Genomic DNA, 13,969 nt, shown 5'->3' with positions numbered 1-13,969 from the left:
TATCAGTTCTATCTCTTGGAATCATGTTTAACTTCAGAGAGCTGCTTTAATTTCCTCACGCATTCATGAGAAGAGACAGAAAAAAAAAAAAAAAAAGAAGAGACAGAAGCCTAGAGGTTGAAGTTTTTTGATTTGCCCAAAACCTCAGGGTAACATATGACTGAGCAGGGTAAAAGTCCTAGTTATGAATTTCTCAGCTGCACTTTTTTGTGACTGATAGTTATGATCTGGATTTGGTTTAAGTTGTCTTTCCAAGGGTTCATGTGTTGGAGGTTCAGTCCCCAGCATGCCACTAGTGGGAGGTGGTAGGACTTTTAAGAGGTGAGGCTGTGGGAGGTGCTTAGGTGAACAGAGGGTATGTCCTTGGAAGTGACTGTGGGACCACAGTATCCATCTGCAGTCCTGGTTTTTTAAATGTAATTTCTTCTTTACATACGTAGTTCCACTGTGATTCAATATAGTCAAGAGGGCCCTACCAGAGCTGAGCTGATGCTGGTGCCAGGCCTGTGAATCTCCAAAAGTGTAAGCTAAATAAATTTCTTGATTAAAATGTAAAAAGTTAGCTTGCTCCTGGTGTTTTGCTATAGTAATGCAACACTAACACACTGATGTTTTTATCCATAGGTATTCATTGTGTGGAACCACAGAGTTTACAGAGTTAGAAAGAATCTTATACAGCACTTTTTCTTTTTTTGGTACCAGGGATTCAACTCAGGACCTTGCACTTGGAAGGCAGGCGGTGGAACGACTGAGCTAAATCCCCGGTCCTAAACGAATGTATTAAAAGGAACATATTAATATCTAGAGAGTTTAGGAAGCAGGAGATAGATGTAGTGAAGAAACACTGAATCTTTATCAACCAGAGTTCACCCTCTGCGCTGCTCTGTGACTTGGGTTCTAAATGAGCACTTTATTTACATTTTCTTGGCCCAAAACACTACCCTGAATTTGTCACACATTAACCACCCAGATGACTCAGGAGTCCAGGCTCTCTAGCTTAAATAACTGTTTCCCTTAATCTTTAGGAAACACAGTTACCTGTAAGAAACTACAGGAAAAGAGTAAAGACCTGCCAGGTAGAAAGATATTTCTCCCCATCTACATCCAGACTTCCTTGTTTGGTTGCTGCAATCAAACAGACCAGAAACAAAATAGACTTCATGAATACAGCTCATCCTAAACACAAATGTACTAAATTCATGGTTAGACTTCTGGAAAAAACTTTTAAAGTCTGATCCCAAATGTAGATTGGGTTTATAAGCAGTCCACTTGGATGGAGGGTAATAAAATAATGGAGTTAAGAAGTCTTAGAGGATTCTCTTGATACTGTATCAGAGAATGATGCATTCTAGCCTCATTGAGCCTCAGGTGTCCAGTCATCCCCATCAACAAAGTAAACCACTGCAATGTCTTTGCCTCACTCTTCTCTCAAGGGCATTCTTCCTTTAAGTAAATCCCAAAGACTACCCAAATGAAAGCACTGGCTGAGCTCGTAAAACAAAACGCTGGTACCTACAAACTGAGCAGCTTATAAGCGTCAAGGTAGGACTGGCTGCTCTGTTGATGTTTAGTTATCAATTAGTCAAGGGCTTAAGGACTTGACTTTTTGCCTTCTCTAGCCTTTATCATTCCATTTTCTTGAGAGAACTCCAACTTTCCTGTCATCTCTTCTTTGAATTTCTCTCTGGGGCCCCGGGGTTAAGTTAAACATTCCCTCCTTTGTGCCCTTACAGACCTTCCCACACACCTCTGTCATGTAACATTTAATGTCTCTGAAGTGACTTGTTTGCAGAGCTTCCTCATTAGACTGAATTTATTGCCAGTCAATGACGTACTCACTTTTGTAACTGTAACATGTAGCAAAGTTCCTGGTACTTGGTAAACACTGAATAAGTGATGGTTATATAGTGCATGCATGCATGAATGAATGAATGAGTGAAAGGGCGATATGGTACAAATGATATTTCAATTCTCTTCCATTTTTCCAGTCTATGATCATGTATTTTTTTAAAGTATCACTGTTACTGAAATTCCTATAAGGGAAAGAGTAAGAGGGGAGGCAAGCTCACCCTACAGGGTGTTTTTGCTCCTCTCCCCAGATACTGCACAGCTATATACCACATACATCCCCCCTTTAAAAAAGGAAATGTGGTTATGACCACCCAGGTGTGCTAACTCCTCCAGCCAGATGGGTGAACTCTAGGTAGAATGAAATAAGAACATTTGGGAAACTAGATAAACCATGCTAAGGAAGTAAAGAGGCAGTTCTTCTCTTATCACTGTATCTATGTCTACATCTACATCTATATCTATATCTAATCAGAGAAAAATAGGACACTGCTTTTTTCAAGGCACTGGTTTATCACTGTTTTTGTTTTTTGGGTTTTTTTTTTCTCCTTGGTATTTCTTCTACCCCACTGAATAGAATATTTGAAGCTTGGATAGCTCAAAATCAAGCTTATTTATTTTAGAAGCCAGTTTATATAAAAGGTTGTGACTGATGAAAATCTTTGAGGTCCCCCAGGGAAAAGAAAACTGCATCAATTGAAAAAAACAAACAGCCTATAAACAAAGAACTCATTCTAGATTCTTTTTTTTTTTTTTTTTTTTGGTACTAGGGATCAAACTCAGGACCTTGAGCTTGCGAGGCAGGCAGCAGAACCACTGAGCTAAATCCCTGGCCCTCATTCTAGATTCAAATACAAAGACGCTCTTATTCTTGGAGTGTTTACTTTTCCTTTTGCCTTTCTAGACCAGAAGATCAAGGTTAAGAACAGTACAGGGAGCAAAGCATGTTGGTCAGATTTCTGTTACTATAAATATCTAACCAATTATAAATAAAAAGGGTTTATTTTGGCTCACAGTTTTAGAGGTTTCAGTCCATGATCAGTTGACCTAGTTGCATTGGGTGAGGCAGTGCATAATGGTGGGAGTATCTGCTGGAGCAGTACCACCCACCTCATGGACAGGAAGTGAAAGAGAGGAAGAGGAAGAGATCAAGACCCCACAGTCCTTTTCAAGGACACAACCTCAATGGCCTAAACACCTTTCACCTCTTAAATGCTATACCACCTCTCAATAGTGCAATTCTGAGGAGCAGGATTTTATCACATAGACCTTTGGGAATACTTAAGGTTCAAACTGTGGCAGGAAAGGTTTTTATACTAAACTTAACACAACTCTTCCTGTGGAGAGGTAGGGCATAGCAATATACTCTAAAAGATCTTACACACCTGGGGTCAGCCTTCAGGTCCTCTTTGGGATCCCTGGACCCCTTCTTTCCTTGTGGTTGTCCCACCATGAAGAAGGTATCCCTGATAATAGGGAAGTCTTCTAGCAGAGCTCTCAGGCTATTGCAGTATGCCATGATCTGACCCCGAAGAGCATAATGAGACATGTGGTGGTTAAATCTGAAAGTGAAAAGAAGAGATGATGTCCCAAAAAAGAATCCAAGTTAAAAAAGAAAAAAAGAATCCAAGTTGTTCCACCTCTCACAGAAGTTCCAGGATACACTTCCCTGCAGGACATTTAAAAGAGAATGAAACATCTTTGACAAATAGAAATTTCCATCTGAGTCAGGTTGGTATTGCCTGAAAGCAGAGGCATGAACCTCTCCCTGCTTCTCCTTTACTTCTAAGCCTCTTCTCATGTGAGAGGACAGTGCAGCTTGATTCTATGCAATATGCTTGTGGTTTATTAAAATGCAAACCACTTGACTCATTGTCTGGATTTTACATAAGATGCTAGAGATATGCTTACATAATATATTAATATGCTTACATAATATGTTAGAGAAGTCGGCTTATGTTATTCAAGTACACTATACTTACTTTTGACAATATTCAATTATAACATCCCTCTTGACCTTTCCAATTGTATCCTGTGATAAAAGAGAATGATGGTTCTCCCATTAGACAGTTGAATGTGAGGACCACCTATCCTAATGCACAAATGTATAGCCAACTTTAAGCAGGAAAAGACCACCCAGGTGAGATATTCTTTCTGGAGGTAAACTTCTTGGGAGATAGTCTTCTATGGTTCTCTTGTGTTTCTACCTATCTTGTTGAGCATGTGAAGCATGCAAGGCCTTGACCAATCTTTACTTGGGCTGTTTTCCAGGGTTGTGTTTGCAGAGAGCAATCTTGAGGGGTGAGGTGATACCTCCCTTAGGAAAAAGAGCAGGCTTGCTATCAAAGAGGTGGGCTCCTCATAGCTCAGTGTTTTTCAAATGTTACACAAACCCACTGGACACATGTAAGCTCCTTCATGCTGTCCCTATGAGACTTAGGCAGAGGGAACTGACAGAAACATGAAGCTCATGTTGCTTGCTCTGCTATGAATAATAAAGTTCTTCGTCTCTGACTTAGGAGTTTTGGGTCTTCTTCCAGCAGCCATGGAACAGTAACAGATTAACTTTCTAATTTGCAAGTAGTCTAAAATTCCAGGCCCTGATGAAACTGATCATTATATTGCCTGAACTCTTTCTGATCTGGAAAGTGTTGGATAATTCTGAAGGATAGTTAATGAAATGTTGTATTTTCCACTTGGTCAATTTTTTTTTCAGAATTGCTCATTAGAAGGGGCCCTTTGCCTCTGACATTGCTCATCAGTAATTAGAAGTTCTAGCCTCCATCATATCCCATTTGCAGAACTGGCAAAGTCCTTTCTTTCCAGTCACATGTAGGGAGTAAGTCTAGAGATTATAAATGTTATCATTTTTTCTCCCAGATAACTATGCTTTAGCACGATAATTTCCTCATGAAAAAACTGATGAATAATGAACTGATGTCCACACAATTAAGCAATGAGTTTAACTGGTGAAAAGCTTGAATTTTATAGTATTTTCAACTGATTAGGCTAATTTAAGGATTTTTAAACAGAAACATGTCAATGGTTCCTGAAAAACCAAGATAACAGGTGACCAGATGGCCAGAGCCTGTGCTATGAACCCCTATGGATGGCTTAGGAGTAGAGAAATGTTCCAGGAGAGGTGCTGAAACTAGACCCATTAGACAGTGCCAAAACCAACTACGGCCTTTCGAAAACATGCATTTTTAAAATCCTAACTGTAACTGTCTCGAATTGGTTCTCTTTCTTATTGTGCTTTCCTTTTCAGTTCTTCAGAATTTACTTTCAACAGGTTTACCCAATAGGTTAAAAGCAACAGATTCCAAGTTCAGGATTTTTATTTGTATAAATACAAAAGAGATCAGAGCTTTAGGGAGCTCTTCTCCCTACACACTTACAGCGTTTTTCATTCTGTCACCCATGGTCTGTTTCTGGAGGAGGAAGCTGTTTAGCATCATGTCTCGCAGCCCCACCTTTTCCAGTTGAATAGACACAAAAGCTTCTGGAGTCCTGACAAGTAAAGAGAGACACTGAGCCCAGGGCGGGGGTGAGTGGACATGTAACACAAGAACAGCTCATGTAACAGTAGTCAGCTGCTTTTGTCTTCCTGGTTCTCACTTGCTTCAAGTGTTTCTGATTATTCACCTGGGATGCTGATGTGCTTCCATGCCCCTTATAGATCCTACGATCCCTAAGGCATGCATCGGCTATTGTTCCTTAGTCCCAAATGTCATAGCCTGGCTTGGCCCAGTGTGCCCTCCTGGCCTTGACCATAGGGTACATGTACTGAAGTGGCCTCCCAAGGAGCCCATCACCTATCCACACTGACCTGAAATCTTCCCTCCACACACTGGTAATGTGGACTGAGGGCACTTGGACTCTGGCCATGTGTCAGATTAATGGCATCCTGAATAGAAGAGTAACTTTGTCTGTTATTATTTTTCATTCTACATTTTCTAGAATTAAATTAGAGTATCCTTGGTATACCAAATAAAATACTGAGAGTAAATCATAAGGGTTACAAAATAAATATCTCTGTCATAGTGAAAAAAAGATCAAGGCATAACAGGGAATTCCTGACGTACAGACATATCTCTATGCAGACCATGCTTCTCTTATAGCTCATCATCCTATTATTATAAACAGTGGCAAAATCTTTCTTAGAATAGTAATAGTTCCGTGTTTCTTAATTTAACATAGATACAGAAAATATGGAATGGCTTGTAACTATTCTGACTTATGAAGAATGGTGTGAAAAATATGCAGAGAAAGAAGGAGGGAAGGAAAGAGGAGAGAAAAAAGAGAGGAGAGAAGGGGCTGAAATTAGGAAAGGTTGATTCTCCTTCACAGACTGGAGTACAGTATACTGGAAGAAGCTGAGCCTTCTCAGTGTTCAAACAAGGTCTCCATGTATGGTCCTAAAAAATAAAACACACACAAATGAAACACCTACTAGTAACTCTGAGAGTTTAGGCTCCTCCAATTCCGTAGCACTATATCACTCACTTAAAAGAGGCCATTTTTGTTGTTTTTAAACAATCCTCCCACTGAATACAGTACCTTTTGGTAGTTTGAAGTCTTTCTGAAGAATGAGCAAGGGTATCTGGGATGCCTATTCCTTTCCCAGTTCTGGAACTTCTTCTGGCTGGACTCATTCTACAATGATTTCTCAGATTTGAACTTATTTCCTGAAACATTTTAAACTAAAGTGAATTAAATCTGTTGGCTGTGTAAGTCCTGTAGTGCTGGCTGTAAAATATCTCACAACCACAATGAATCCCAACCACAAGTATGGAAGGGGAGGAGGGAAGGGAGGAAAGGAAGACAGCTACTACTTTGCACAACAAAGGGGTGAGGCACTAAGTAGAACTATTTCCAGAACACAATATGGTGTCTAAAGTGCTCTGGGAAAAATTCTTCATGGTACAAAGTGGTTGGTTGGAACAGTCTGTATGGAGTGGCCTCTTAAGAAATACTACTGATGGATTTCATACCTACAAGCACCTAAACAGAAAGAGGTGGGCTGTATGCTGCCATGCACATTATACTGATGAAAGAGGGACTGAGGGAGCAAAGGAGAAGGAGGGAGAGGTGAGAGAGAGGGAAAGATAAGTGGAGGAATAAAAAAAGAGAATCAGTATTTTCCAATATTCCAACTCCATTTGTTATGGAGGTGCAGGGCATAATGACTGGAAGTCTAAAAATATATAGAAATATAGAAAATATAAATTTTTCTAAACTGCTAACTAAAAGAAAAAGGTCAGGTTTTCAGAACCAAGGCCATTCTTCCTCAATAAAAGAAACAAGGAGTTATCCATATCAGAATTACTAAAGGAGACATAAGGAGAGTAAGGGGAAAAAAATCATAGGTAAAAAAATTTTAAGTTGGGCTGGGGATTTAGCTAAGTGGTTTCGCCACCTGCTGTGCAAGTGCAAGGACCCGAGTTTGATCCCTGGTACCAAAAAAAAAAAAAAAATCTGAAGTTCTCAAATTTATTTTTTCCAAAGACCCTCTGGGTATCCCAGTCTGCTGGAAATAGGAATAAACACCAGTTCAAGAGACTAGGGAGGCAGGCTGGGGATTTAGCTCAGTCGCACCATGCCTGCCTCGCAAGTGCAAGGTACTGTGTTCGATCCCAGGTACCACCAAAAAAAAAAAAGAAAGAAAGAAAAGAGAGAGAGAGAGAGAGAGAGAGAGAGAGAGAGAGAGAGAGAGACAGACTAGGGAGGCCTTGTGAGGCTTTGAGTGGGATGAGAGAAGGAAAACACATGGTTTGCACAATCCTGATGGTGACACTCAGCTGGTGATCTCATCTCTTTCCTACACTTCAGAACCCATTTCCTTACCAGAGCAAAACCCATTTCATGGGATCAGGAGAGGATCTCACATGCATTTCTTTTTTTCTTTTCCTTTTTAAAATTAGGCATTTATAAACAAGAAAGCATACATTAATTACATAAAAATAGCTCTTGAACAGCAGAGTAAGCCATTGTATTGTCCTTAGCAGCAGCACAGGACACGAGAGGGGCTCTGGAGCATGTCAAGGTTGGAAATGGGGTTTTCCCCTTAATTGAAAAAAATGTCACTTGAGACTCCTGACTTAGAGCAAGAAGAGGTGCCCTCGCTCAGCCCATCCCACATGTATTTCTATCACTTAGCGCCCTGCAGCCTGGAGCGTCAAGGCTGCTGAATGAAAACATTGACTCCCTGACTTCCTCACCTACCCTCTCCCTTTTGACCATGCTCAGCTTTCATTTCTATCCTCAGTTGCTTCCTCTTTATTTCCAGTGCCTTCATACAAATGGGTCCACGTCTCTTTTAATTCCTTAATCATCTTACTCTCTCAAGTTTTTTCCTCAACTCTGATCAAACTTCTTTTGACTGAATGATTGTGTCCCTCCAAAAGCTCCTACGTTGAAGTTTTAACACTCAATGTGATGGTGTTTGGAGATGAGGGCTTGAGAGGGGACAGCTGTTAAATGAAGTTGTAAGGGAGGCCCTAACTCGATAGGGGTGGTGCCCATGTAAGAAGAGGAAGAGGCATCAGAGCTCTCCCTCACTTGTTTCTCCTCACCCCCTTCACTCCTTAATGTGAGGACACAGCAGAAGGCCACCCCCTTCATGCCAGGAGGGGAATCCTTACCAGAAACCAGAAATGTTGGCACCTTCATCTCAGAATTCTAGACCGTAGAACTGTGAGAAGATAAATTTCTATAGTCTAAGCCACTGACAACCTTAAAAGATGAATGCAAAAGAAACAAATGCACACTCTTTCTATATTTGTATTAGCCTCTTGCTTCTTACGGCTGGCACTCTGGCTTTCACCCTGACCCAGGCAGTAGAACTGCCCTCAGAGTCCACAGTGAACTTTTGTGAATGTTAAATGGCCCCATTTTTAATGCCCACCCATCTGATTTTTCCTGTGCATTCAAATTGATCAAATTCTTTCTTATTCTTTTAAAAATAATAGTTTGATTAGGAATAATTGACCTTTAGTAAACATCACTTTACAAGGTACAATTAGATAAGTTACTCTTTTTTGTTTGGCTTCAGCCACATGATGGTTATCAGTAGCTTATTTCTTTGTATTGCTGAGTAGTAGGTATTCCATTGTATGGACATACCACAATTTGTTTATCCATTCATCTGTTGATGGCCATTTGGGTTCATTCCAGTTCTTGGCTACTATGAACACAGTTGCTATGAATATCTGTGTACAAAGTTTTTTATGGACACATGCTCTCATTTCTCTTGGTTAAATACCTAGGAGGGGAATGACTACATCATATAGTAAGTATATGTTTAACTTTTTAAGAAATTGCCAAACCATTTTCCAGAGGGTGCTGTACCATTTGTACAGATGTGAAGGGAAGAGGCAGGTTGTGCCATTCCCATCAGTGGTACATGAGAGTTCCAGCTCCCCCTTGTCCTTACCAACACCTGGAATGGTCAGTCTTTTACATTTTAACCATTTTAATGGGTGTGAAGTGGATTTTCAGTAGAGTTTTAAATTGCATCTCTCTAGTGAGAAAGACGTGGAATACCTTTTCACACATTTGTCATCTCTACATCTTTGGTGACTCATTCCTTCTGGAAACTGCCTTTTTCTGGCTTTGGTGGCAGCACACACTTTTGTTCTTGGTTTCTTCCCTTCCTCCCTCTCTTCTTTTTATCCTCTTTCACTGTCTCCATCATGTCTCCTTGTTATGTCATCATCCCCTCGCTTGTTCCACACTTGTAAGAGAAGCTACCTATTTATCTAACAATCATTTATCCATCTATTCACAATATATTGTTTTATGATAAGGTCCTCACAAAATTCACTTTAGTAAAATTAAGAGTCATGGACATTTCCTGAAGATGTGATAACTGAGTTGAATATGGGAGGATGAGCAGCATCCTCTTGGACAAAAAGAACAGAAGCATAAAAATATGAGATAGTATGAAAAGTTGACGGCATTTTACACTTTTTTATTTGATTGGAATAGAGGGGATAGCAAGCTAGGTTTTGGAAGTAAAATTCTTGCATCCTAGCTAAGGAGGTTGAGTTTTGCTACTTGGGCTACAAAGAGCCACTGAAGGGTTTTAATCAAGGAGACACAGTTGCCGTGGTCACTACGTGGAGGATAGATTTGATTGGGAGCAGATATAATGGTGCAAGGCATGAACTTAGAGGGCTGGAGGCCAGTCAGAAGGCCATTACAATCATGTAAGTGAGATGACAAGAACTTGAACTAGAGCAGTGTGGGTGGAGAGACGGGGTCTGTCCTCTGGGTTTAATAATCAGGAGGTCACTGCTGACCTTAGTTGAGAGCAGTCTCAGGGGTATGGTAAAAGAGGAAGCTGCACAATAATGAAAAGGTTAGTAGGATATAAAGAGTTACAAATTGTCCTTCCAATAAACATGAATGAGAAAAAAACTTCATACTGAAGGTAATGGCCAGAGATTTCAGTTTAGTTTTTAGCAAGAATGAAAATTGTTCAGCCCGTCCAGTGGAAAGGGGAAAGTACCCATAAATGAAAAGAGGAAATAGAAGGAAATATGGTGCAAGTGATGACCTTGGCTGGGAAGAGGAATACTCACACTCTGAGGCTGGAGGGTAGGATGGTAGCCGATGGCAGGTAAGTTTTAAGGATGGGAAGTGGAGAGAGGCAACCTGAGAGGAATCTTCAACTTTTTCCACCAACTCATTCTTTGGCTTTGCCCCAAGCCTGTGTGGAGCATGCCACCCAATTTTATAAAAAGGCAAATGTCAACAGACATTTTTCTAACGAAGGCATATGAAGGGCCAATTAACACATAAAAATACAATCAACATCTTAGGAATTAGGAAATGCAAATCAAAACCACACTGAAATATTACTTTATACCTACTAAGACAAGTAAAATAAAAAATACAATAATAAGTATTGATAGAAATGTAGAGACATCAGAACTCTCATATATTGTTGACGGAAATGACAATGGTAAAGCTACTTAGGAAAACAGTTTTGCAGTTTCTCAAAATGTAGACAATTAAGTTACCAAATAAACTGGCAATTCCATTTCTAGGTACACACCCAGGGAAAATGAAAATGTATGTCCTTACAAAAGCCTGTACATGAATGTTCACAGCATCATTATTCTTGATAGCCAAAAAGTAAAAAGCAACCCAGCATACATCAACCTGATGCATGGATAAAAAAAGCAGTATATTTTTATAATGGGATATTATTCAGCAATAAAAAGGAATACAGTACTGAAATGTGCTATAACATAAGTAAACTTTGCAAATATTGTGCTTAGAGCCTGGGATTTAGCCCAGTTGCGCTGCCACCTCCCTTGAAAGTGCAAGGTTCCGAGTCCAATCCTCAGTACCCCCCAAAAAAAAAATTTGAGCTGAGTGAAAAAAAAAAATCCAGCACAAAAGGCCACATGTTGTATAATTCCACTTATGTAAAATGTTGAGGTAGGTAATCCTAGGGACAGAAAATAGATTAGTGGTTACTAGGGACCGAGGAAGGGAGGAGTGGGGAATAACTACCGGTGGGTACAGGGTTTCTTTTGGGAATGATGAAAATATTTTGGAATTACATAGTGATGATAGCTGCATGATCCTGTGAATATACTAAAAATACTGAATCAGACACCCTAAAGGCATGTAACTTATGTTATATGGACTACATCTCAATAACAAACATAAAGAGTATGTTTACATGGTAGCTTTTGTGGAAAAAAGAAGAATCAAACATGTCTCTTGCTTTTGTAAAAAGAATTATAGGATGGATAAACTAGAAAACAATGGAATCATTATCTACAAAGAGGAAGGGTTGAGGAATAGGATATTTTCCTTTTTTCTTTTTTTGGTACCGGGGATCGAACTCCAGTCCTTGCGCTTGCGCAGCAGGTGGCAAAACCACTGAGCTAAATCCCCTGCCCTTTTAGGATATTTTCTGATGGATAGTTGTAGCCATTCAATGTACAGAGTTAAATACAAAAGAAAATTTATTAGCATATCACTGAAAATTAAGAGACCAAATAAAAATTTGGTTATATGTTGATTCATAAATAGGAAAGACGTAAAGGAGCAAAAGGTAAGGAAAGAAGAAAGGAAAAACGATGTGATACACATTTTTTGGTTTCCGTCCATGGTTCCTGATTTACAATTCTCATAGGCGTTATTGTTTCCTAGGTGACTAGAATAATGTTGGGGTACTTTAGGCCTCAGAAGTCTCTCTCTCTCTCTCTTTCCCTCTCTCTGTGTCTCCTTCATCTTTTCATGATGTTTCACTTCCTCCTTTTTCTCCCCAAGGCAGGCCACAGACACAGGAATTTCTTTTCCCCAGGGGAGGTCATAGAAACTCTCTGACTGGCCTTGTCTGACAATAGATGATAAGACCCCATTTCAGGTGGGGCCCATGAGGAAGGAATGCTGAAGAATCTGAACAGACAGGCCTTGCTGGTTTCCCCACTCAGTGCTAATGAATTAGATCAGACTCTTTTGTCCAGTCACATTTCCATACAGTTTTCCATGCTTCAATCAGTAATAAAGTCTCCGTAAAAACCCAAACGCAGAGTTTCAAGAGCTTCAGGATAGCGGATCACATGGAAGCTGATAGGAAGATGAAAAATCATCCATAGCTCAGGAGGGTGGCACATTCCAACTCAACAGAGACAAAAGCTCCTGTGCTCAAGACCCTTCCAGACCTCACCCTACACATCTCTTTATCTTGCTGCTTATTTGCATCCTAAAAATACCCTTTACAACAAACAGGTCAACATTGTAAAATGGAGAATTTCTATGCATTCTGTGAGTTGCTCTAGCAAATGAACTGAACTTGAGGAGGGGGGTGTGGGAACCCCAATTTACACTCAATTGGTAAGAAGTTCTGGAAACCCAGACTTGCGATTAGGTCTGAAGTAGAAACAGTCTTAGGGACTGAGCCCTCAATCTGTGGGATCTGATGCTATCTCCAGGTAGACATAGTCAGCAGAGAAGTGAAATAGAGAATGTGCAGCTGGTGTCCTTTACAGAACTAATTGCTTGCTTGCTGGTGGGAAGAAATCCTCATGCCTCTCGGCCTCACAGAAGTGATCTGTCTTGTGAATATAGAGTAAGAGAAACTGAGTTTGAATTTTTTTCCTATACAGGAAAGAAAGAAGAAAAGAGGAGGAAGGAAAGAAGGAGGAAGGGGAAAGAGGGAAAAGAGGAGGAAGGAAGGAAGGGAGGGAGGGAGAAAGGGATGGAAGAGGATGGTCTGACATTGACTGGTGGTAGTGCCCATGCCTCTGCATCTCCCAGGCTGACCTTGACATCAGAAGGAAAGCCTGCTTGCGGGGTGTGATAGAAGAATGCCTGCTGAACAGCCACCATCAACGCATTTTTCTGAGCAGCTTGGCAGGCAAGAGTCACTTGCATATTTTCCACCCCTGAATGAAACAAGAGCTAAAGAGAAAATGTGAAAGGCATTAGAAACTGCTCCCATAAAGAAAGAGGTAAAATTGAGGGTTGAGACCATCATTTATTCAGCATGTAAATATGTATGTGAATTTAACTGCAGGATGAGCTGAGCTTCTTGACTCTCAGCCATCACACCAAACCTAGTCTGTCCCTGAGCAGCATTTCATGCCAGGCAAGCAGTTTCCAGGCCTGAATTGACACCATGATGTTTCCCCAATGGTCAGGAAAGGATGAGTAGGCTCTGATAAACTACATAGACTTGGTAGCAGGCTCTTGTAAGCCAAAGTTTAAAAATCTATCTATCTATCTATCTATCTATCTATCTATCTATCTATCTATCTATATATCTCCATATACAAATGGCAAGGTGTTTTGATTTAGATTTAGAATATCCCCAAAATGGCCATGTGTTCAGAGTTAGGGCTTTTGGAAGGTGATTGGATCATGGGGTTATGAGTGAATTGATGCACTGTTGGGTCCAGAGATGAATGTGGTGTTAGGAGGTGGGGTCTGTTTGGAAAAGACAGATCACAGGGGGCATGATCTGGAATGGGTGTCTCTCCCCAGGTTCATCCTCACTCTTTCCTTCCTGGTGGCCATGGCATGAGCAGCTTTCTTCCACTGGATCCTCTCACCATGTCCTTCCTGTCTTAGAGACAGCTGACTATGGACCTCTCTT

General features: G+C 40.4%; 1 protein-coding gene across 2 annotated transcripts in view; it reads right to left on the bottom strand.

Annotated features, from left to right (window-relative positions):
• Positions 1-13,969, bottom strand: part of Ccdc162 (uncharacterized) — a 213,248-nt gene that overhangs the window by 77,137 nt on the left and 122,142 nt on the right. For both annotated transcript variants that reach the window (XM_087208651.1, XM_021251515.2), the window contains exons 23-27: positions 13,138-13,275; positions 6,409-6,536; positions 5,247-5,358; positions 3,831-3,880; positions 3,234-3,410 (exon numbers count right to left, since the gene is read on the bottom strand). In XM_087208651.1, the coding sequence (XP_087064777.1) occupies positions 3,234-3,410; positions 3,831-3,880; positions 5,247-5,358; positions 6,409-6,536; positions 13,138-13,275 (605 nt within the window). The remainder of the gene's footprint in view (positions 1-3,233; positions 3,411-3,830; positions 3,881-5,246; positions 5,359-6,408; positions 6,537-13,137; positions 13,276-13,969) is intronic.

Source organism: Heterocephalus glaber, unplaced genomic scaffold, assembly GCF_053883595.1.
Source record: "Heterocephalus glaber isolate CG9 unplaced genomic scaffold, H.glaber_assembly_v1.0 deba00000942, whole genome shotgun sequence".
Lineage (NCBI taxonomy): Eukaryota > Metazoa > Chordata > Mammalia > Rodentia > Bathyergidae > Heterocephalus > Heterocephalus glaber.
This window is presented reverse-complemented; position numbering and strand designations above follow the sequence as displayed.